Source organism: Eretmochelys imbricata, chromosome 17, assembly GCF_965152235.1.
Source record: "Eretmochelys imbricata isolate rEreImb1 chromosome 17, rEreImb1.hap1, whole genome shotgun sequence".
Lineage (NCBI taxonomy): Eukaryota > Metazoa > Chordata > Testudines > Cheloniidae > Eretmochelys > Eretmochelys imbricata.
The window spans coordinates 13,091,854-13,117,407 of record NC_135588.1 but is presented as its reverse complement, the minus strand read 5'-3'; the positions used below and the strand labels follow the sequence as shown (position 1 = coordinate 13,117,407).

Genomic DNA, 25,554 nt, shown 5'->3' with positions numbered 1-25,554 from the left:
TTACAGAGATAATGTTTTTTGGCTGAAGTGCTGATGAGATGCAGAATTATTCTCCTGCGCCAGAGAGACTTTGTTAGTCTTTAAGGTGCCACAAGTACTCCTGTTCTTTTAACAGTAGAGGAGGAGAAGCACTGGCATGACCCCCAAGGGACTTACACGTGGTGGGTGAAGATAGGCTTTAACAGATTTGCATGGGGGCAAATGGGGCTCCACCCTAAAATCCCCCTCCATCCCCTTCTACTGATGCTGCAGGTGCCTGGCTTGATGGGATGTGTTCGGGAGACGTAGAGCCACGGATACCAAGCCCAGCAGCCGAGGGGTTAACGAGTAGGGTCGGGGGGGGTGCAGAGATGGGGGGGCTGTCCCCCTTGACCCCCTTCCCCAGCGCGCCACGCCCCCCCCATCTGCTCTGGGGTCTTGCTCACCCCCCGTTGTCCCCCTAGTGGCCGCCAGCGGGTACAGCAGGCCCGAGTTCTCCCGGGCCCGGGCGAGCTTGGGAGGAGGAGGAGGCCAGAGCAAGATGGCGACCCGAGTGCTGCTGCGGCGGAGCCTGGGGGGAGCCGGCGGGCTGGCCAGGGCAGGGCCTCGCCTCCCGGCCCGCGGCAGCCTGGCCCTCAGGTGAGCGCGGCGCTCCTCCAGGGGGGACCCTGGGCCTGCTGTGCGGCGCGGGGAGGCCCGGCCCCCTGGGTCCCCCTCGCGGACTCCTTCCGCACTGTGAATGGCGCCCCCTTGGCCCGGGGGGAGGGGCCCGGGCGGCGGGACCGGGGGCAGGAGAGGGGCAGCCCCGCGTCGTCGTCCCTAGGCCGGGGTCTCCCGCAAGGTCGTGGGCCTCCCCGCTCCGCCGAGGGACAGCCCGCGCCGGGCACCCACCCCCCGCGCCTCCCCAGGCGTGTGCACCCCCCCCCCCAATGCGGGGCCCGCCGCACAGATGCACCGTCCGCCTCATACCCGCCCCGCGACCTGGATTTGGGATCATGCCCACCCAACCCCGCCCCCTCCTGGGTTTGAACCTCTCCTCCCGCCCCCCCCCCCCGGCACAACCCCCCACCCCCACCCCAACTGAGACTGGGAACCTCCTACACAATCCCCCTACACAGGCACCCCCAGAGGGAAACCCACAAGACAGTGTCTAAATATCTGATGCCCCATGCCCCAACAGGCACCGCTTGGAATGGCTTTGAAGAGTCTGGTTTATTTGTCTACTTTCCCCTTAACTTTGGTATTTGTTTCCGACAAATTGCTTCAATTTCAGTGAAGTGTTTCTTCCAAATTTTTCTCTTTCAGGGCGATGGTGTCAGGGCAAATATTTAGGATTTGTACTCAACTTGAATATAGGTTTTCGGCTAAAAGAAAACTTGATGGATAGAAATATTTTCCTGTGTGCTTTTAATCTAACGAAAGCAACTTTTTAAATAAACATTTTCCAGCGGCCTACTGTAGCACTGAGAACAGAGAGGTGAAATCGATTAGAAACTGATTAGTCTTTTACTATTTTTCAATTGAAGGGTAATGCCAAAAGTGAAACAGTGAAAAATAAACATACATTTTCAAAATTCTAACTTTCCCTTTGTTACAAGTTACCAATGATGCTTCTTAAATAAGGAAAGTTGTTTTGTTACATTGTTTTAACCTGGTAGTGTCCATTTGAAATCTTGGGTATCAATGATTTTTTCTTAAAAAAAAACAACACAGGAGTACTTGATTTTTTCTGTATTTTTTTGGCTCTCTATACAAGCCAGTGTGGACACACCATTGCACACTGCATGATTGCTTACCTACCAGGTGCAGTTGTAGGCCTTGATCTTGCAAACACTTAGGCATATGCTTTACTCTGAGTACCTAGCTCGACCTAGTGACTTCACGTGCTTAAAGTTCAGAACATCCATAACTGCTTGCAGGATTGGGACCACAGCTAGCAAAATCAAGTAGTGCCTTAGTAAAAGGACTGATAATGATTCCACGATAGGTTGCGTGTAATGCTGTGAGAATTATGGCTCCCAGAAAACCAAAAATGTTATGCTGTGTTGTAAACACTGTATACCTACCCTTTATCCATGATGTAAACACATTCTTATTGGCATTAGAGAGATGATGTCAAGTAGTGTTTTCTTAAATCTGTTTTATAATCTGGTGGGACATATCAGGAAACATTCCCAGACAGTAAGGTCAGATTGGAAGTAAGGTATATATGTTTAACAATTAGAGTAATTAACCATTGGAACAATTTACAATGGGTCATGGTGGATTCTCTATCACTGACAATTTTTAGATCAAAATTGGATCTTTTTCTAAAAGATCTGCTCTAGGAATTATTTTGGGGAAATTCTATGGCCTGCATTATGCAGGAGGTCAGACTAGATGATCACAATGGTCCCTTCTGGCCTCTGAATCTGTTAGACTGTGGAGTGATCTTCCAGTGGGGAATGCCATGGCTTTGGATATTTAAAACTGAACTGTACAAAGCACTAATGTTCTACTGCAGGGAACATTTCTGAACTAGTAAAGAGATTAGACTAGATGATGACCTACTTGGGTCTTTTCTTTTCAGAGCTCAGAATAGCAGTCAGGATATCCTTTAAAGAAAATCTATTTCTCTATAGCTGGAACATTTTTGGTGGAAAGCAGCTCATCTACGACCAACGCATATACTGGCTTTGTAGTAGTAAGACAAGGGAGACAATTCTCAAAGTTTTGCTGACATCAGTGATACTGTGCACAAAGTCTATGCTGATTTTAAGATTAATTAGAAATATAGGAAAGTATCCATTTTTGTCAAACAGTGAGAATTGTTAAGGAAATAAGTCTTACTTCAAACTACTGAGAAGTAAAACTTTGGAGAGTTTAAGGGGATGCTGTCAACTTATAATTCATATTGTATGCATATTTATTATAAATTTGATTATTATTTCAAAGTATTCTAAAAATCCAAGTTCTTTTTTCCATTTATATCCTGTTATCTTTTGCATTCCACTACCACTCAACAATTAATATCAACAAAGTCAGTTTCTTTCTTGTTTATAGTCAGTTTCTCTTTGAAGTTCTTAGCACTGCAATCTTTGAATTGACAACACTGGAGGAAGATGCTTTTGTTTAAAAACAACTGTTTATATTGGAAGATGTTTAAAACAAATTAATGGAAATATACCTGTTGGATCTGAGCTTTTAAAAATTATTTCCCTCCCAAAATTCTAAATGTTGCTCATGTTTTAGTTGATAGTGTTCTTATTTAAAAATATTAAGCACTGTAGTATCCTTATAAAATACACCTAGGAAATGAGGACTTCTTCTCTATACTACCAGGATTACATCTAAGAAGTAGTAACTTTCAAAACAGAGAGATAATCGTATTACTTTATAATCTTCAAATACTGTACCTACCCAGTAATATGTCATGCAAAGCTGATTTCTTATGGTTGTACGTTTATTGTATTTGTTTCATTTCAAGGTTTTCATTATTGTCCCTGACAAACTCTTGAGAAGGGGACTGTTCAGCAATAATTATTAAACTGGGCCATGGTTTTAATTTACTAACTTTTATTTTTCAGTTGATCAGTCCTCTGCCGTGAAAATTCACTGTGTACCGTACTGATTACTGACATTCAAGTCTAGCCCCAGAAGCTGTAGCCCTGGTTGCATCAGACATTCATTTGAAAAAAATGCATTATTTGCTATTCAGTTACAATATGCTAAAGTTCAGATACAGTCCCGGAGCAGGAGAAAAAAGGAAATAATGTAACTTATCATGAGATTGGTCTTTAAACTGAAATGTTCTGTATAATTATGTGCTTTGCAGTATCTCTGTGGGGGGAATTAAAATAGTTTTTTTCCAATAGAACTATTGTGTTCACAATCAATTTTGCCTTACGCTTTCGTAAGGATCTGTAGTTTGTGGGCTAAGTGCCCTTATGCAGCATTATCTATTTTTCTGACTCTCATGTTAATCAATGTGATTACTTTGCTAACTCTTCCAGCTTAAATCCATGGGAACATGACATGTCTAGTATTTTTTGTCTTATCTGAAGGTGAACACACTTATTTCAGAACAAGACTTTGTTCCTTCCAATTTTTGTAACTCTAATAGGGAATGTCATTCACATTTAAAATATATACATGTCTCTGTTTTAAAAAAGAAGGATGGGTTTGCAGTTTAAGCCCAAGACTGGCAGCCAAGAAAGTTGGGTTCAGGTTCCAGTTTTTCCCCGTAGTCAGTCTTGGCGAAACAAGGGTTACATTTCTCAATAATGGCCACTAGTTTGGGACCTACCCGTTTTTGGGTGCCCAACTTGATATACCTCAGGCAGGATTTACCAGCTGAGCACCAATGACTTTTATGTTAATCAATGGGAGCTGCAGGTGTTCAGGACAATTAAAAATCAGATCCTAGCTGTCTGAACTTAGGACACAGAATAAGTGTCCATTTTCAGAAATGTTAACTGTAACCTTTCTTTGTTACCTTATAAGTAAAATGTTGCTCATGCTATCTAGCAGGTGTATAGTAACACTTTATTAATCAATGTTCATAAAGCTCTTTGCAGTTGCATGGTACTTTGTATCCAAGAATTGCAGAGTTATTAATGTCACCATTTCATTGAGAGATTAAGAGAAAACTACCTCCTAATTTTATGTGGCAAATAACAACAAAGGCATAAGTGTCTCCTATTAGCTGAGGAATTGGTTATCCAATAGTATCCCCATAACTCTTCATGTTCTTGCTGCTGATAGTGGTAATGTTAGTGCACAAATGAGGAAGTAAATATGATTACTTAGGACTTTTATTGTCAGGATGTTTGTAGAACATCAACTTATTCTCACGACACCCTCCAGGGAAGATGAGTACATATCAACCTTATATAATAGAGAGAAGGCCTGACTTATGGATTGCATTGGCTATGTGGCACAGAAGGGCTACAGATCAACTGCATTAGCCCTACACCCCGCAATATCTGTGGCACTGGAGGTCTTTGTAAATACTTCTGTTTAGTAGTATCCTGTTTAGCTTTCTACACAATAGTGTGTGGGGATTTGATCAGAGAAAGTGAATACACTTTTCAATAAGTGGAGTGGAGCAGTGAGAGATGTTCTTGTCATTTCTTTGTGTTGAAGGTCACCTCATTCCCAGCTATTCTTTTCTTAGCTGTCACATGTCTTCTGCTTCCTTCAGCATGTTGCTTGGATAAGCAATATAAGATACCACATCACTTTATGCCTCTTTATTATTATTGGGATTAGAAGATTGTGTATTGGGGGGGTTTGTGTGTTTTTAAAGTGAACTGCAAAGTGTTATTTTTCCAAAAACAGTTTTTTTCCAACATTTTTATTTCTGGAACATTTTCACAGTCTATTGAGAACCTTAAAGACAATATCACAGCTGAAGGTTGTAATCTGTCCTGATCTGGATCTCCCAGCCAATAAAATCCTCCAGAATAATTCAGTATAATTAAATAATTTAAAATCTTTCCACAATCCTCCAGGAAATGGGGAGAAGCTGCAAGCAAATGCTCCTAACGGGTTTGGAGGAAGGAAAATATTGTAAGATCAAGGCCACCGTTGTACATTATAAAGATGAAGCAGTAAAAAACAGAATCTTTTCTGTTTGCTGTTCACTTGAACGAAAGATTATTTGTATTGGTGTAGATAAAGCTAGTGAACATCATTTGGTGGCTCTGGTTTCTGTCTACCACTGAAAAAGGGGAAAAAATAGTCCTAATATATTCTTACTTTCAGAAGAACCATGTTGTCTGTTGTGATTTTATTGTGTACTGTATTGTTGTAAGAAGGTAGAAAGTAGCAGTTTTGCAGAGGTACTTGCAGAAACTAAATTGTTAAACTAGCTAGGCTTTCAGACACTCTATCAAAGTCAACTCAGTTTTTAAGTGCGAAAAACTGTAAATATTGAACAAAGAAAATGAATTTGAACCCTGAACATTATAATGGCTAATGTGCAAAAATTAAAATCTATGCAGACTCCTTGACTTCTGCCACTGTAACCTGTTCCGAAAGTAGAGTATACTGTAACCTGTATTATTTGTTTTCTATCATGTTTTCTTGAAATCTGTTTCAGTAAACACAGGAACACGTGGCATTTACTGTGCCATTCACAGTAAACAAAGCAATGTTTGCACACGTCTTTTCTTGTGCACGTGCACTAGGGTGTTCATTTTTGACCGCAAGTTTCTGGGGGGACGTAGCTATCTTGCTTGAGCAAAGATAGTTTAAAAGAAAAAAATATATAGTGGCTCCCATTCTCTGCTCTTACAGAGCTCTAATCCATGCAGGGGCAGGGCAGGGAAGCAAAAGTGGCTTTATGCCTCACAATGTTTTGGGGTTGGCTTAAAACCTGATATACATTAGGGTTTTTCTTTACTGGCAGCGCTTTAACGTGGTTGTGAAGTCGTGGCCCCAGTGCTGGGGGAGAGCTTTCGCAGCACTGTAAAAAAAAACAAAAAACAAAAAAAAAACCCATCTCCACGAGGGGATAGCTCCCAGCACTGGTACATTGTCTACACTGCCACTTTACAGTGCTGAGACTTCCAGCTCTCAGGAGTGTGTTTTTTCACCCCCCTGAGCGAGAAAATTGCAGCGCTGTAAAGTGGCAGTGTAGACAAGGCCATAGAGCAGCATCAAAACTACTTACCATATGCTTGACTGCAATGGCTCCTGGGTCTGTTGCATCAGCTGGGACTAGCTGGAACGCAGAAGCATTCCAGCCATGCCCTTCCTCAGTACAAGGGGTGCAAGTGGGGTAGTGTAGCTGCACCAGTTCTGTGCCATCCCAGGAAGTCTTTTCAATCGGTGTATACCTTGCTGGGTAAACATTGTACCTTTACACTGCTGGAGAGTGAGGTAATGGGAAGACTTAGCATCATTCCTTTGTATGCGTTACCATATTATGTTAAACTTGATCTTGACTGACTTTCCTCCTGTCTGTGCGTTTTTAATAAACATTCAGTGACTATGTAATATATTTATTGATGTGTAGGGGGCTGGCATCATCAACTAACAGAGCAGGTGAAGACAGCTGGTTAAAATCACTCTTCGTTCGCAAAGTGGATCCAAGGAAAGATGCTCACTCCAATCTACTAGCCAAAAAGGAGACCAGCAGTCTGTATAAAATACAGTGTGAGTGATATTTTTATATTTATCATTTCCTTTTATCTTCTTTTATTTTTGCGACTACATTTATCCTTGAATTTTGTTGTTTCAGTTCACAATGTAAAGCCAGAATACCTAGATGCCTACAACAAACTTTGGTAAGTTCATATATTATTCTTTGTGGTTTTCAACATGTGAATCTGAGCAATGGGATTCTGTAAATTGGCTGATGTGTGATTTTTTTTATTTGGGAAGAAGAGAATTATTTTGAATAAACCATTTATTCTTGGAGACAGTTGGCACAGATGCTTCTTTCCAGTTCCCCTAGTACCGCCCCTTTTTGGGCTGTTCCTTCACTGAACTGCACCAGATGCTGTTTTTAGGATTCATATGAGAAGGACACAGGTGCACATTTCTTCCCTCCCCTAGTTGTCTTAAGGCTATTGCAGCCTTTTTAGGCAGGTGCTGCTGTTCCAGTTTGCCCTTCATAGAATATCAGTGTTGGAAGAGACTTCAGGAGGCCATCTAGTCCAACCCCCTGCTCAAAGCAGGACCAATCCCCAATTTTTGCACCAGATCCCAAATGGCCCCCTCAAGGATTGAACTCACAACCTTGGGTTTAGCAGGCCAATGCTCAAACCACTGAGCTATCCCTCGGCCCCCCCAGCTTCCCTCCTTCCTTCAGCTACAATGTAGGAATCTACCTGGTGGGAGTCCTGTCTGCAAACTGGAAGAAGAGAGAGATGGTCACTTGCGAGGGGCCACTAAATATCAAATATAAAACGGAAGGAAGGTTTTGAGGGAGGGGATAAAACCCCAAGCTTTGACATTCACTCACCCTGATGATTCTATGAAAAGTCACATTTTTGAGAACCGTATATTAAGAGGTATTGTGAATCCTTGTGCAGGCTTGATCTCCAGTGAATTTTACCCACAGGGCTGTTATATAGGATTTCCAAAAACTCTTTTGCTGTTTAAAAATAAGTATCAATATTTATGTTTTTTGAACGTACTATACTAATTTAAAGACCAGTTACAGAAATGTGAATTCTGATTTGACTGTCTAGTTGCTGTATTAGAGCCATAGCCATTACGCTTTGAAAGAGCTGAACACTCACCTTGGGAAACATGAGCCTCCCATGTTTCAAAATGACAGTTCTTTCTCATTGACACTGATCATTTAAGAGAGGGTATCAATTAAATAGAACACTGTTTTAGGATAATGATATCCTAGTGCAACCAATATTGTTTTAAGCGTGGTTTGTTGGCTAGAACGGTAGTCTGGAGGTCACAACTCCTGACTTCTGTTCTCAAGAGAGTTAATGACTCTTCATGTAACCATAAGTAGGTTACCTGACCTCTGTGTGCCTCCATTTACTCATCTCTAAAATGGGAATAATACATAGCTTCCTTACAGGGGTTCTTTTAGGCTTCATAAATTAATTTTTGTAAAGTGCTTTGGTTTGCTTTGGATAAAATCACTATTATATCTCTAATACAGTATGAATGATCCTATTGTTAAAACGCCCAAAGTAGAGAGAATGTACTGGGGGAAAACTATTTTCTTCATTTAAATTAAACAAAGGTTCTTCTTTGCTACACAAGGGGGGAATCTTTAAAAAATCGTTTCCAGGGTAATCTTTTTTCCTCTCATGACTGAAAGAAGAAAAGCATACCTGGAGAGGAGCAAATCACTTTCAACCAGCTCAGTATAAATGTATATAATTATATGGGGTAGGGAAGTGGAGAAATGGCACTGCTTCATCAGATAAATAAATGTTAAGTCAAAGCAGAGATGTTTATTTTCAAGGAAAGGTACAGGGAGAGTGATTGCAATCTACTGAAAGCTATGGTATTTGATTTGATCTTTCCAAACCAAGTCAGCCTAAGTATTCAAGTAGGAAGGAGAGAATTGGGTCCATCTTAAGAATGGAGGGATGAAAACCTGAAGCTTCCCTGAGCTTCCCTCGGTATCCCCAAAAATTCATCTTGAGCAGTCTGAGTCCTCATTACATACTGCCAACTCAGGATGATAAGGATTAGCCATCATGAATCTTGGCATCCTGACCCTGGAGGCTTCACCAACAGGATAGAATTGGTAGCAAATCCCAAGGTGGAAGGCAATTTGGGTGAAAGTGATAGTGAAATAATAGATGTCATGATTCTAAAGGAAAGGAAAGAGGGAGCAACAGAATAAGGACAAAGGACTTCAAAAACGCAGATTTTGACAAACTTAGAGACATGGTATGTAAGGTTCAGTGGGAAGAAAATCTAAGGGTAAGAGGAGTTCAGGAAAGCTGGGAGTTTCTCAAGGAGATAATATTAAAGGCACAACTGCAAACTATCCTGATGCAAAGGGAAGATAGGAAGAGGTCAGTGTGGTTTCATCAGGAGCTCTTTAATGACCTGAAAATCACAAATGAATCCTACAGAAAGTGGAAACATGGATGAGTTGATAAGGAGGAGTACAAAAGAACATTGCAAGCACCTAGGTACATAATCAGAAAGGCTAAAGCACAAAATGAGTTACACCTAGCAAGGGACATAAAAGGCAAGAATAAGAGGTTCTATACATATGTTAGGAGTGAGAGAAAGATGAACCAAAGTGTAAGTCCACTACGTAGTGGGAAGGAGAGTTAAGAATGGATGACATCAAAGAAAGCTGAGGTGTTTAATGCCTATTTTACTTCAGTCTTCGCTAATAAAGTTAATAGTGACCAGATACTTAACACAATATTAACAACCAGGGGTAAGGTGCACAAGCCTGCATTATGAAAGAACAGGTTAAAGAATGTTTAGACAAGTTAGGTGGATTCAAGTCACTAGGCTCTGATGAAATTCACCCTGAGGTACTTAAGGAACTAACTGAAGTAATCTCAGAACCATTAGAGATTATCTTTGAGAACTCATGGAGGATGAGTGAGGTCTCAGAGGATTGGAGAAGAGCAAACAGGGTACCTTTCTTTAGAAAGGGGAACAAAGAGGACTTGGGCAATTATAGACCAATCAGCCTAACCTCAATACGTGGAAAGATACTGGAACAAATGATTAAACAATCAGTTTGTAAGCACCTACAGGATAACAGGGTTATCAGGAATAGCCAGCAGGACTTTTTCAAGAACAAATCATGCCAAACCAACCTAATTTCCTTCCTTGACAGGGTTACTAGCCTTGTGGATGGGGGGAAGACATAGATGTGACATATCTTGATTTTAGTAAGACTTTTGACAGACTTCCACATGACATTCCCATGCACAAACTAGGGAAGTACAGTCTGGATGAAATTACTGTAAGGTGGGTGTACAACAGTTTGAAAGTCCATACTCAAAGAGTAGTTATCAATGGTTTGATGTCAAGATGGGAGGGATCCTGCAGGGGTCAGTCCTGGGTCTGGTACTAGTCCATATTTTCATTAATGACTTGGATAATGGGGTGGAGAGTATGCTTATAAAATTGTGGATGACTCCAAATTGGGAGGGGTTGCAAGCACTCTGGATGACAGGATTAGAATTCAAAATGACCTTTACAAATTGGAAAATTGGTCTGAAATCAATAAAGTGAAATTCAAGGACGACAAGGGCAAAGTACTTCACTTAGGAAGGAAAAATCAAATGCACAACTACAAAATGGGGAATAACTAGCTAGGTGGTAGTGCTGCTGAAAAGGAGCTGGGGCGTTAGTGGATCACAAATTGAATTTGAGTCAACAATGTGTTGCAGGCTAATATTCCGGGGTGTATTAACAGGAGTGTTGTATGTAAGACACGGGAGGTCATTGTCCCTCTCTGTTCAGCTCTGGTGAAGCCTCAGCTGGAGTACGATGTCCAATTCTGGGTGCCACACTTTCGGAAAGGTGTGAACAAATTGGGAAGAATCCAGGGGAAAGCTACAAAAACGATAAAAGGTTTAGAAAACGTGACTTGTGGGGAAAGGTTAAAAAAACTGGGCATCTGCAGACTTGTGAAGAGAAGACTGCGGTGGGACTTGCTTAACAGTCTTGAAATACGTTCAGGGGTGTTATAAAGAGGACTGTGATCCATTGTTCTCCATGTCTGCTCAAGATAGGACAAGAAGCAAGGGGCTTAATCTGCAGCAAGAAAGAGTTAGGGTAGGTATTAGGGAAAACTTTCTAACTATGAAGGTAGGTAAGCTCTGGAATAGGCTTCCAAGGGAGCTTGTGACAGTTTTAAAAGCAGGTTGGACAAACACCTGTCAGGAATGGTCTAGTCTAGTTTACTTGGTCCTGCCTCAGCACAGGAACCCGGACTTGATGACATCTTCCAGCCCTACTGTGTAAATTATTAGAAAAATAGTAGAACAAAGACAGATATAACACTAATTCATGAACCTTCAGAGATAGGGGGCTCCATTCTGAAGCTTTGAGAGCCAATTTGACTTCTGATAATAAAAGGCAAAAAGGTGGTGCTCATATATATGAATCAGATGAGATTCTTCCTAATCTAGAGCAAAAACTAGCTTTTAGTTTTATTGTAGAAACGATGATAATTTACCTTTCTGTTGCAACTGCTATCCTAGGATCTTGTTATGCTTCACAAACATAAATTGTTAAAAATTCCCAGCTCCTCTGTGAGATCAGTGCATAGTATTATACCTGTTATGCAGATGGAGAAATTGAGGCACAAATGGTAATGAGATTTGCTCAAGGCCACATGGAAGGTCAGTGGCAGAGCTAAGAATAAAACCCAGGTTTTCTAACTCTGAATGCTGTTCCTTACACATAAGACCATTCTTCTTCCTTATTTATTATGGTACATAGAATCCGTGGCTGCTAGCCAGAATGCTAAATGTCTGACAGTTATTCAGCAATAAAAAGTAATAAAGAGAAAATTCAGCTAGTCTGAAACAAGCTTATTCATCAAAATACAGTATAGTGAAATCTGTTTTAAACAACCATGCAAGAAACCAGTGGTTGCTCAAGACCAGGTTGCATGTAGGAGATGGATTTTAGGCAGCTTTCGCTGTGTACGTTGTGCTTTAATGGATAAATTAGTTTCAGACCGGGTCTGCTTTCTAATCTGTTCAGTAATGCTACAGCCTGCAACCATCACTTGACTTTACTCATGTCCATCAGACCAAGTGATTGATTATCTTCATCTGTGTGGCATAATAGAAATGTCGTTGTTATAGAACTTTAGTGTCAGAGACGAATTATCCTTTCCCATCTCTGTGTCTTGCCATTGCTGCTAACAAAAGAAAACTTTTTAAGTTGTTCCTGAACCAAGTCATGCAAGTGTGTTGCACACCCTCAGACTGGGACATCTTGCTAATATATCAGGTAACCTGCCAGGTAACATTACATGTTTTATGGGTTCACATCAAAAGACCTGATGGGTCGTGCTGTGAATTAGACACACAGATTAATACACACAGTGTATTAGACACACATACAGATGGTTATGCTTAAGTTTACATAGAGAGAGTTGTAGTGATCAGTTTTTCCTGCATACAGCAGGCTTTTGTATTTCTGCTTTCTCTTCTGAAAAATGAAGTTTGTGAATGTTCATACTATAATGAACATGTGGTGGCATAGTTATGAGTTAATGGTGGCATAATATGATTTGTTATGCATATCAAATGTAGCCTCCCTGAAGGAAATGCAACGTAGTATCTGTATTCCTTGTTTTTAAGTCAAGAGGTGCTGCCAAAGATTCATGAAGAAAAACACTACCCATGTGCACTGGTGGGGACTTGGAACACGTGGTACGGAGAGCAAGATCAGGCTGGTAGGAGATAGAAGTACAACAGAATGTAAAACCGTACAAGTGAAATGTGTGCTTGGCAGGTTTCTTTTTACATCATCACTGTTGTTCATAAATCTTTAACAGTGTACTTGAGGATATGTGTGCTGTTGATTACATAAAATAATTGGTTAATGATTGTTAACTTTAAAATTGCTTTGTTTTTATCACATTGAATTTGATACTGAAGTGTTGACTCATAAAATGTGCTTATTCAGGTGCTCGCACTAATCTAATACTCTCTCTCAAACACATTTGTATACTTAGTTAATACACTTTTATCTCCTCTCAAATGAGAGGATGACAGTACATGGTAAGCCCCTTCCTCTTGTTCCTGCATTTTTTTGCACCTGCATACAATTTGTCCCTGCATTATTTTTCAGGCATAGGATCACTCTTCTGAAAATTTAGGCTTAAAAGCCATAGTTAAAGGTGTACTGAGATAGAATTTAGCTGGTGTGAGCCAGTTTAAAAGTTTAACTTTGACTTTCCGTGTCCTATTATAATTGGTCACATGGAACTGTTATGCAACGTTGAAGTTATCACAAAATGTAACAGAACTCTTGTCTCATGGCCAGTTGGGTCCTGTACTGATAGCCTAGATATTTCTTCCTTAAACGGATGGTGTCCTGTAATTCAGGATCAAAATGTAACCTCCCTTCAAATTGATGAAAATATGCTATATAACTACAAAGTGTTGTATCTGTGTTATAATCTGGTCTGGGGAGACATCTAAATGATTTTAAATGGCTTTTAGAACAGTCCCTGGTCTCTGAGAAGTTAAAGGGATATAGCAGCAGCCCTCATGTTGTGGAAACCACATAACCAGCATGCTGTGCTCTCTTTAGTTCTACAGCAGACACACACTGTTGCCAAAGCTATCCTAATATCAATGCTGCTGCTTCAACTACAAGAGCATATGCTAATGTGTATGTTAATGTCAGCTGTATTTGCTGAATATTATATAATTATAATATTAGCATTGGCTAAAGGTGAGAGGATATCTGTAGACAGAGATTTGTCAGCTTGTAAGAGAGTATTTTTAAAAATAAAGAAAATGTTGAGGTATGGAGCGGAATAAACCTAAAATATTGCTTGACAATCTCCTTTGCTAATTCAGAAGCATACTGACAGAGAATGTCCCTGCAATCATTTCCAAAGCCTGCCTAAGCATTTTATGGCAACCGTCCTAGCAACATAACAGAGGATTAAAGGGTTCCAGTGTATTCGATACCTGTCTCCAGCTTGTTGCTAGTACTGGGTTGCTAGTACTGGGTACTAGATGTTAAGTACCAAAAGCAGCTAGCCTGGCACACAAAGGCCACAACGCACTGGATCCAAGTTTGGATCTTTGCAGAAGCAGCACACGTCTTCTGGCAAGTGGAGTGCCTTAGGTTGGTGTCTAGTCCACTCTTCTGGTAGATGCATGAAGCAGCATTAACTAGTTCAGAGCAAGGCATTCCCATCCCATCTCCATTGGAGGAAAGGTAGCTTTTGTGGGTCTTCGAGGGAAGATGGAAGAAAAGAGGGTGGGAATGGGAGTCTCAGTATTTTAACACTGCTGTTCTGAAAACTTGTAAAGAAGTCTTGTTACACAGAGCACTTAAAGGGCATTGTCAAATTTCAGTAAAAATAGGCATCCCATCTTGAAATTATTATTTGATGAGGAAATTCCTCCTGATTCTAAATATTGTAGAGGGTGTTGGTCTTGCTTGGCGCACTTTTTAAGGTTGCCTCTTATCACTGAGCAATTAAAAAATTAACAATGGCATCTGTTTTATTTATCTATCCTACAAAAAAGTTTTCTGCTCCTTCTGTTTGCGTAGTTAATTGAAATACAAGTGTCACCGCTGCCCTACGATCAGTTGAAGCTCTGCACCAAGTCATTTTTGGCATAAGACACTGGTTTAAGTTTCAGAGTAGCAGCCGTGTTAGTCTGTATTTGCAAAAAGAAAAGGAGGACTTGTGGCACCTTAGAGAATAACCAATTTATTTGAGCATAAGCTTTCATGAGCTACAGCTTTTAAGTTGAAGCTCAACTTTAATTATAGTCACATAGAAGCATCCCATCTAAGTAGTATACAGCAAAAGCGCCCTTCAAAAATCTTTGTACGTTCTTGCCTTTAGGGTAAATCATCTGTTGCTAGAATAGCAAGGAAAGCCCCTTGTCAAAAAGCAAATGTCTCGACTGCATAGCACTGAGAATGCATTTTGAACATGCTAGTCAGCTTTTATTTTTGTATCATTTGTTAGTGTTAATGGCCTCATTTACATTATGGTGTTTCATGTCTTTTGTCATAAGCCTCTAAAATGGTATATTTCTATTTCAGTACATCTCTGGCGGTATGAGGGAGGCTATCCAGCTCTTACTGAGGTCATGAATAAGCTCCGACAAAATAAAGTAAGTCGGAATGAAGACTACATTTTAAACTTTGGCTAGAAATAATAAATGTTTTACTGAGAAATATTTTTCCCAATGTCACTAGAGAACATAGTCTAGCAGTCAGAGCAAAAGACTAGAAGTTTGAACTCCTACAGTCTATTTCCAGCTCTGTCAGACTAACTGTGCGACCGTGGACAAGGCACTTCATCTTTCTGTGCCTCATTGTACCTGTCTGTAAAATGGGGATCACACACCCCTCTTGGGTGCTGAGGTTGAATGTGTTAATGTTTATATAATGTTTTGAGTTCCTCAGCTGTATAACGTTGTAGAAGTGCAAAGAGGTGTTAGTCATTTATATTCTGCTGTTATGAATTGGCTGTGATTCTCAGCTTTTTTGTCAGAGCCCCTTCTTGGGATGGTTTGCCAGCGGAGCATGCCCCCACCACCATGTCCCCTCATATAATGCTTCTCCTTTACTTTGTTCTCGTCTTGTCTTTTTATTTTCCCTCCTGTCTTATTCTCATTATGCTCTTTTACATGATTTTTGCAGATACTCTTTCTCTCCCCTCCCCATTTTCCCACTTATTTGAAGGTCACATGCTGGGGGCTGGAGGTATTTGTTGGTGCCAGGCTATACTTACTACAGTGGGAGCAGAAAAGTGATGCTTGAGCTGGCAGGCTGCTGTGTGAGCCTTCAGCACTGTACAAGTGAGCTGCTGCCACAGCCAGTGACCTTAGGTGCTGTGTAGAAGCATGGAAGAATGTCCACTCACTTTTAATGAGCTACCCACTTCTTTTCCTGCAAATGCATCAGCATGTTTGCTGTATATGGGGATGATGTAGATCTGGAGTCCTACATCTTTTCTCACCCACCCTAATTCTCTCCTCTGCCCCACACAGCCACTGGCACCAGCTCAGATGAATTACATTCTTCAGGATACTGTCAGTAGCCATTCAGAACACACACAATCTAATTATCAGTTAAAACATTGTTGTCATGCACCCACTCAGTACAGTCTGTGTAGCAAATCACTCCTCTGGATTTTACTTATTTAGCTTGGCATTATTAAAACAGCTCACACCCAAACTGCTCAGTACAAAAATTGTTAATATAGACTGTGATGTGTAAACACACTGATTGATAGTTTCAAAGCTGCCTAAGGAATTTGGATACTATTAAATTCAATGGGAACTGGGTGTACAGATCCCCAAGGTGGTTTTGAAAATCTCAACCACTATAGAAGTGTAGAATTTGTTAATGTAACATATTAAAGTTTGATGATGACTGTTATTTTTAAGGAATTCACAGAGTTTCGCAAAGAAAGAGGTAACATGCTTCTGTCTCGCAAGAACCAGCTTCTGTTGGAGTTTAGTTTCTGGAATGAACCTGTTCCCAGGGGGGGTCCTAATATTTATGAACTGAGATCTTATCAACTTAGAGTAAGTGTCAAATATTTTGTCTTTTGTGAATGATTAAAATTTTAAAATGTTCAACACACATGTACACATGTACACGATAAACGCTGGATCCTAGAAGGTGCTAGCCATTTCCTGAGAAGTGCTGAGTACCCTTGCCTCTCGTTGACTTCAAAGGAAATGCGCGCACACTCATGCAAGAGACTGAAAGAAAATCTATAATAGCTGTACAGTGTAATTGCAAATGAATATACAGTCATAACTTTAAGCACTTAAAGGAATCAATGTATTTGATAAATGATGGTATTTTTCAAATGGAAATCCTGTGAGAATGGAAGCCTCTGTAATATCGATGACTGAATTCTCAATGTTGTATTCTCCTAACATGTACGTGCAAGATGAAAGTAGCTCGAAAAAGCATCACTGACATTTGTGGCAATGTCAATATCTTGTTTTAAGCCATTTTAGTTCCCCTTTGTCATTAGTGTGTCATAAGCACTACAATAATACAAGTAATTGATTATGATAATAATAGATTTCAGTAGCTCTTGGCTCATGTCATTGTATTTTTCATTTTTTCCTCATTTTTATTTAAAAAAAAAAACACCCTTCAGATTAGTGAAAATTAAACAGTGCTCAGTTTGGCAGAAAAGACATGCTAAAAATACATTTTTGCTGGAAGCACTATTGAAAACCTGTAATAATGCCAGCAGGCAGGAGTAAGGACTTGAGCAGCTGGCATGGTCTGTCAAGCCTGAAAAATTCTATTCTAAAAATATTTGAAAAGTCAAATCTCAGTTTCTTACCTTTTACATTTAAGGACCCTGCAGAGGCAGCACGCACAGCCTCTCAGGGGAAAGAAGTGCCTTCTGTCACTCAAGGGACTCCTTCAGTTGGTTAATGTGGTGTGTTAACAGGCTCAAAATGGGAGCCCTATAAATCTTAACTTGCTCAGAAGATTGATGGCCATAAGGTGGTGCTTAGATCAAGCAGCAGGCATATCACTGTCAGTTTGTGAAATATGGAAGGAAGCCCCTCTTCCCCTCCCCTTTATATTTTTGCTTCATATAACTCCACATTTGTCAGATCCATTTTCAAAAATATGTCACAGAACTGTCCCAACACTCTAGTTTTCTTTAAAATACTAGACCTGAAACTTCTTTTTCGTCTTTCAGCCTGGAACAATGATTGAATGGGGCAACTACTGGTAAGTGTATTTCACCATGTTATGTAGTGTAATTTAAGTTTATGAATTACGTTTCATGGTTTAAAACCATTTAGGTGGAGATGGTAGAATAATCCCCAAACCCTTCCAGATACACAGAGCTAATGAGCTGCTTCTGGTCCTACACAGCTCTGACAAATTAGTTCTTTTATTTTGTCTTTCTGGGAAGGAAAGGGAGTGGCTCCATGAACAATGCTGGGACCTCTCTTGTTTGTTGTCATTTTAAAAGCTGTCATTCTTTTGAGAAGTAAATAATACTTAACACTTCTATCATATTTTTCATCCTTTAATATTTAAATGCTTTATCTTCACAACAACTGTGTGAGGAAGGGAAGTATTATCCTAATTTTACTATTGAGGACTCCGAGGCACAGATTGGGGAAGGAATTTTCCCAAGGCCACATAGCAAGCGAATGTCAGGGCCAAGATTAAAACTAGATTATTTTGCTTGCTGTCCTATGTTCAGTCTACTTTCCCAATCAGTCTCCTCAGAGACAGTACCAATGTTACTGACTTGGTGCCTGATCCTACTGCATTGAAGTTAATGGGAATTTTGCTGTTGACTTCGATAAGAGCAGGCTCAGACTCTTGGCAAGAGTAGACTTCTGTAGAAGAGACACCATCACCTTTCTAATACACCTGGGCACTACTGGCATTGGGTTTCTTTCACAACTACAAAATGAACTACCGTCCTCTACCACTAAGAATCTCACCTATTCTCACTTGTAGATCTCTACCAGCTAAACTCTTTTGCCACTCCTGCTCATGTTTGTCCATAGTAGTGTGATCAAAACAAATAAAGACCTTTACACAAAGAGACTGTATGTGTCCCAGTTTTTGATACGTCTCTGTTTCTTGAGAACTTCTTTTGGAACACCTGAAATTTCCCAGTTTTTTACTTCGTCTGTCAAAATGTTCAGGTTTCTTATCATTACAAAATATCTTATAGCAGTATATGTCCCTGCTTCGTCCTTCCCACAGTAAGTGTGTGTTACACGCTGACAGTTGTTCAAAACCAAAGCTAGTTATAACTTGTCATGTGCCAGAGTTGTAGTAATAAGGCCAATGATCCAGCCTAATTAATGCAAAACCTCTGCTCTGACCCCTTAAGAAATGGGTGGTGGTGGGAGGGAGAGCTGATGGTCTCTGTTGGTTCCCTTTTCTCTAAAATTGCCAGACTCACATGGAGGAGGGAAAACAGGTGTGGAGGAACACAGAGGGAAGAGGCAGAGCCTTTCTTTGGTTTTCCTGTTGCTCCAGATGGAACTCATCTAGCTCAGGTGGAACAAATCAAAGGCGCCAAAAGGCAGAGGACTTGCGTATTTGATGATCAGAAAAAAGTTGTGCAAAACATGCCTGTTTGTTAGTTTGAAAATATGGTCACCTGACTCCTAACCCATTGGCCAATTCGCCAAAGTTAGCATCCATACGGTTTGACTAGTACACAATACAATATATTGGCATTGGTTAGGTGGTGGTTGTTTTAATTTACAAGGAAGGATTTTTTTCTTTTCCCAAAATATTAAGGAGTCTCAAGATTCTAATAATTTATGTGTGTTGCTGCTTCTGGAAGTCATGCATTTGAAGGATTGTCAATAGAATTGGCATACTTTTTTTTTCCTCTCTGTGAGAGGCCTCTGTAGATTCCATTTAATTAGAATTAAATGTAGTCTCAGATCTTTCATTTTGCTTTGTAACCTAGAGCCAACTTCTGTGGGTAGAGGGTGCCCAGACTGAGGAGCATATGCTAGAGTCTTCCATGAGCCAGGCTTCCTATGGGACACGGGCAGCCAAGGAAGCAGTGGAAAGTGCTTGGCTTCAGCAGGTTTTGGATACTGAATCACTTGCTAGTTTTGTTAGGGACAAACCTTCCCCCTTCACACTTGGCGTTTTCTGTTTCCTATGCTGGGTGTACCCAGCTAAGGCCAGATGTCCCGTCTGCCTTCTGAGCAATGCAGTACTGTAGTGCAGAATTCATGGCAATGCATTGTTTTCTCTAGAAAGTACTGCCCTTTGAAACTCAGAGGGTTAACTACTTAACACTATGTTGATCATTCTTGGCTTCCTCAGCATCAAAGTTAGAGATACTATTTTTATAATGCCAAACCTTAGATTTTTATCTTTTTAAAATAAAGCTCATTTTAAAACCCTCTTGAGTATCACATTTCTATTTTGAGATATAGGTAAAAGTGTTTGTCTCCTCTTCAGTATATAGGCCTGATTTTTATCTTGTTTAATACCCGTATAAGTTCATTACATTTACATTACCTACATCCAAGCAATTCTAATGAATTGCGGTTGCATGATTGTGAGTATTTACAGTTGTTTTGAATAAGAATGAAGACTTGGGTTTTCTAAGAGCATAATGTGCATCAAGATAATTTGTTTAATTTCAGTAATTTGCCAGTAATGTGGTTTCATACTATTATTGGGGTGGTACACATTCACATACATTTGTAGGTTGGCAACAGATCCACTTCAGAAAATGTAGCAGCTTCTAGTTGAGTTAAAAGTTTAAAAATAGGCTTGGGGCATCATGTGATGCAACTGCCTAGGAAAGATGTATGTGTACAAGAACTTTGCATTCCAGTAACTTAAAATCCATGTGTGTAAGTGTGAAAGACAATACATTAACAAATACCATATCTTCCTGATATGACTAACACTCAAAATTAGTATAAAGTTGGCAGGTGTGAGGATTCACTTTCAGAAGACTCTTTTGATGAAACCTTTAGAAATTTCTTGCCGTTTTAAACCATAACAGTGATAATCATACTGGCTCCAAAATGAAAGTTGAAGACTAGAAAACGATCAGCATGCAATCTAATAAAGGTGTGTGTCTCCAAGTTTAATGTGGCTTAACAAGTTCTATTTTAATTGCTTGTTGCTGGGAATAGGGTTGTATTTTTGTTTTTTACATCTGGAGCGTGCTGCAAAATGCTTTAACATTTGCGATGGGGTTAATTCTAATTCTCCTTTCCTTCCAATCACCACTTGTTTGCTGTGCCCATCTACTGTTTCTAGAGGTTCTGTTTATCTCTTGTAGGGCTCGTGCTATTCGTTTCCGACAGGACAATAATGAAGCAGTTGGAGGATTTTTCTCACAAATCGGACAGTTATATATGGTTCATCATCTTTGGGGTAGGCTTCTTTGTTTTCTGCTATACTCGCTCCTCTATCACTATACTAAATAGGTCCTTAAAACGAGGACCTATTCCATTCGGTGTAACTAGATATGTGGAATAGAGAGAGAACCATGTGAATTGCATTTTGATATCAACAAGGGTTTTTTACATTTATTTTCCAGTTTTAGTTGCCAAAGTTAAAAGCACAAAATAGACATTTACTTGTCCTTTTGTAACTTCTATCAGAAGTTACAGTAAAGCATCACAAACCTTTCTTATCAGAGTCTTACTGTTTGCTTCAAGTAAAGTGGACGTAATGAGTTCAGTCCTGCCGTTTCTTCCCTCAGGCCAAATTCACACTGAAATTAGTAATCAAAGATTTAATTTCTAAGGGTCAAATCATACCTTCCTAGAGGGAAGGAAAAATCAAGTGTCTGTTCAGGTTACCACTGTCTGCTCCCCTCACATCAGAGAGAGTTGAACATTTATTTATTTGCAGTGGCACCCACTGTGTGCTAGGTGGTTTCTGGACAGTTCAGGAGGACAGGCCTCTTCAGAGAAGCTCACAGTCTAACAACTGCATTGAGGAAATGTGTGCTGCAGCCTTCGGGCATCAAGGGTATCCACAGGAAATTGGATTCCAACACCATGAATCCTAAAGCACCCATGCAGAGATCCAGCCCCTGTGTGCTGCATTATCTAATCTATTTCTAATGCAGCGATAATTATGGTATCAAGGCCCCCTCGATGCCCTTTCTGCCTCTGGCATCACTTGCCACAATTACATCTTACTTCCATTTGAAAAAAGAAAAGGAGTACTTGTGGCACCTAACCAATTTATTTGAGACTAACCAATTTATTTGAGCCACTCCATACGGCTAATGCAGTGCCTTGCATAATGACAGGTTTCGGAGTAGCAGAAAGAAAAGGAGTACTTGTGGCACCTTAGAGACTAACCTCAAATAAATTGGTTAGTCTCTAAGGTGCCACAAGTCCTCCTTTTCTTTTTGTGAATACAGACTAACACGGCTGCTACTCTGAAACCTTCCATTTGAAAGGGGCTAGTCAGCATGGGAGTGGAGCTTAATGTTCCGATGACCTACAGTGACTTCTACCAGCCTTCCGAGCAATACTTAAGGCTGGTTGCCAGGGTTAAATGTCAGGCAGAGCAGTTGCCTGAGGATTCCACATGCAGCAAAACCGAGGGAGCACCAGCCATGTGAGAGTCACATGGAATGGTTTCCATACACGGTGTAGACTTTTTCGCTCTCTCTGCCTTCACCCTTTCCTCTGATCTTGGAGCTTTTCCTTTGTTTTAAGGGGAGCATCTGAAGCTACCTTTTTCTTTTTCTTCCAAATGACTGCAGCCTCTTAACCACAGAATTAAATATTTTAAAACGTGATTGTTATGGACAGCAGGACATTGACTTAGTACTAAATTTTGTGTGTGTACTTTTTTACTCTAGCTTACAAAGACCTCCAGTCCAGAGAAGATACAAGAAATTCTGCATGGAATAAACATGGCTGGGATGAATTGGTATATTATACAGGTAAGAGCTGAACTAAATTGGAATGGGCCATGTAGTAAACATTTTTTTTTTTTTAATGGACAGAGATGCCACCATGATTGTTTCAGTAAGTTACCCTGTCGTGAATCTTTTATTTTGCTGGTATGTTTGTCAGTTACAAAGTCAGTTTAAATAATCTGTTTTCAGTTTTTGTAAATGTCAGCAAATTGATGTACAGTAGTTCCTGTATCAATGTTTGTATTAAAACAGGTTTGTACTAAAGAACATCTACTAAGGGAATAGATCTGTTCAAAGATTTAATTTTCTGTGCACAAAAACTTGTATGGTAAATAGTGAAATATATCTTTAAAAGAATCCATTATATTTTCTTTGGAACAAGCTATAATGTGAAACACTGGAACCCTGTGACATAAATTCCTCTAAAGAGGGAAAGTAGACTTTGGAGCCAGGATCCAGGAGACCTTTGATAGCAGAAACAGCTTTCATAATAAATCTGGCATGTAAGCTATGCTAAATATTTCAAATGTTGTTCCGTCAGATTACAATGGAAATATTACAGTACAATTGCAAGCTAACCTTAAATCTTGCTGAAAAGCAACAAGTGTTTTTTGTCTTCAAAACCTTAGTGCAGATTTAAAGACTATTAAATAATTTTGTTTTTTTTTTGCTTCCTCTCAAAACTACTATTCTTCGGTGACAGAGGAAAGGGGTGGTTGGTGATTAGTAAAGATTTGACATGCACTAACTAGTAGAGTAGTTTGATGACAGCGATACTCCAAGTTGAGTATGCAGAATTACCAATGGGATCTTTATTAGTAAATGAGAGCCTATCTTTCCTTTTTTCAGTGCCACTTATTCAGGAAATGGAGTCCAGAATCATGATACCATTGAAGATCTCTCCACTTCAGTAAAGTTATTGACTTACCTGTGCCTACATGAAGTGACAAGTATTTCTTAAATTAATTTGATGGTCTACATCATATATCATGGTCAAAGAAACATAAAAGTACCATATTGAGATTGTCAAAGAAACCTCTTTTCTTCAGAATCGAAAGACTTTTCGCATTTAGAAATGTACCAGGAAAAGAATAGTAGGGTTGTAGTTTAAGAACTCAAAGACATACCCCAGTTCATCTCTGACACTGGCCCCTCAAGCTGAGCCTGGCATACAGATACATGGTGTGCCTTGGGGTTGTATTGATGCCATGCTTTAGTAGCATCAAAGGGAGAGTTACACAGCTGTCATTTAAAGTCTTGAACTAATGCTGTGTTTAAATCCTGGGGAAGTTGTTACAGTTCAGGGGGCTTTTGTATAATGGAAAATGTATATTCATTTTGTAGTAATTATCGATTGAAAAATCCATGTCGGTTGGCTCCCATAAATAGGAGAGATTTAAACAAAGCTTTGTATCTGAGTAATTCATACCATTATATCAGTTTTATTGGGAATTGAACCAGTAAATAATTCTAAATTTACAAAGTAGCTGAGAATATTTAAATGATAACGTACAGTAGAATTACTGAACTACTCTCCCTTATAAACAAAGTGCAAGTATTAGTGGAAAATGAATTACAAATCAGGTGATAGCTGATGAATGTACAGAAAATAGTGGATTCCATTTTGATAAGGCTCTGGAGTAGAAACAAACACTTCTATCTAGGTGTCTATAGCTGGAGTTAACTTTATGAAATTATTTAATCAACGCTTTGGGCTGTATGATCTACAGTACTAGAATCAATGTTTGCAAGGAACACAGATGTGAAATTTTACAGGCACTCACGTTTTGTTAATCGTGTATTTCTGAAAATAATTCTGAAGGCTAGGAGAAGAGGTTTTGTTTAATAAGCAATCATGACTTCGGATAGATGCTTGATCAGGTGTTTCACTATCTCCACAGTAGGTGCATCTGAAACGATTTGTGATGATGGCGCATGTTGAGTCAATATGATTAGCATAAAGCAATGTATCGTTATGTCCAGTTCTGATTTGATTTCACTTTTAGAATAGAGCATATCGACTTTTTTAGTATCTATCATGACGTGGCCATCCTACAAGTGAAAACAATAATGTCTATTCAGATTAGTTAAAGAATCACTGTAATATATTGTATGTACAAATCACATACTGAATGTCCAGTTTGTACATTTCAATGAGTTTTCTGCAATAACATATCAGTCAATAAAATCCTTTTAATTTTCACATATTACTGGCACCATATGTCTCCATCCAGCTGCGCAGTGTTTATTATGAAAAAGGCGGGAAGGGGGGAAGTATACAGTATTTCAGTTTAGATGGCCAACATTGCCATAATATGCCTTTTTTCCAGAAGTTTATTACTTCCACAAAGACACACTGTCAGCTGATATTTACTTTACATACAATTTCCAAATAAGATACTAAGTTGCAAAAGTGTGTGGTGATGTGATGTGGAATGGGGAATTATGCCCACAGCCCTGATCCCTCAGTTAGATTTGCTGGTGTGGAGCCCTGCACCCATGTAGAGCCAGTAGAGCCGTCATATAGGCTACAGGGATCCATGTTGCCAGATCCGATTACAGGATCAGGACCCATGTTGGTTTGCAGAGTATGGCTTCAAATGATCCATGCTATTATTATTATCCAGTGTATTCTTTTTGTGTGTGGCTTATTTTTGCTTTTAATTACTGAACACATTCATTGCTCAGGAGAGTGAGGGATGAACAATGCCGGTTTGAGCCTGGCACTGCAAGCTTTAACATTCTTCTGATACTTCAGTCTTGACCCCTTGACCTACATCATCCTTGTTTCATTCTATTGCCAGGCCTCTCTTGAGTAGAGCTACTTAATTATGCCCGATTGTTAGATGGCTTTGCAGTGCTAGACAATGGCAACTATGCTGAATCCTGCATGTTAGCCTGTAATTTCCATCCCCTGTCTCTGATGCTCCAGTCTAGATGCCCAAACTTACTATTGATTGGCATCAGTATTTTACCTTGGTCTCTGCAGGTGAAAAGCTAATGCACTAACCTAGCCATTTTGGCCAAGA

At 39.8% G+C, this 25,554-nt stretch overlaps 1 protein-coding gene across 1 annotated transcript; it reads left to right on the top strand.

The window, feature by feature from the left end:
• The first annotated feature begins 487 nt into the window (after nt 1-487).
• NIPSNAP2 (nipsnap homolog 2) lies at nt 488-24,732 on the top strand. The gene is made up of 10 exons (XM_077836302.1): nt 488-618; nt 6,980-7,119; nt 7,205-7,250; nt 12,741-12,835; nt 15,181-15,251; nt 16,533-16,673; nt 17,825-17,856; nt 20,921-21,015; nt 22,466-22,549; nt 23,375-24,732. Exons 1-10 carry the CDS (start codon nt 521-523, stop codon nt 23,437-23,439), a joined length of 867 nt encoding a protein of 288 aa, XP_077692428.1. The 5' UTR covers nt 488-520; the 3' UTR covers nt 23,440-24,732.
• The last annotated feature ends 822 nt before the right edge of the window (nt 24,733-25,554 follow it).

Excerpts from the sequence above, each read along its gene's own strand:
- NIPSNAP2 (XM_077836302.1), top strand. The coding sequence starts at position 521 with ATGGCGACCCGAGTGCTGCTGCGGCGGAGCCTGGGGGGAGCCGGCGGG. Across the intron at positions 7,251-12,740 it reads GATGCCTACAACAAACTTTG|TCAAGAGGTGCTGCCAAAGA; the intron begins GTAAGTTCATAT and ends CTTGTTTTTAAG. Across the intron at positions 17,857-20,920 it reads ATTGAATGGGGCAACTACTG|GGCTCGTGCTATTCGTTTCC; the intron begins GTAAGTGTATTT and ends TATCTCTTGTAG.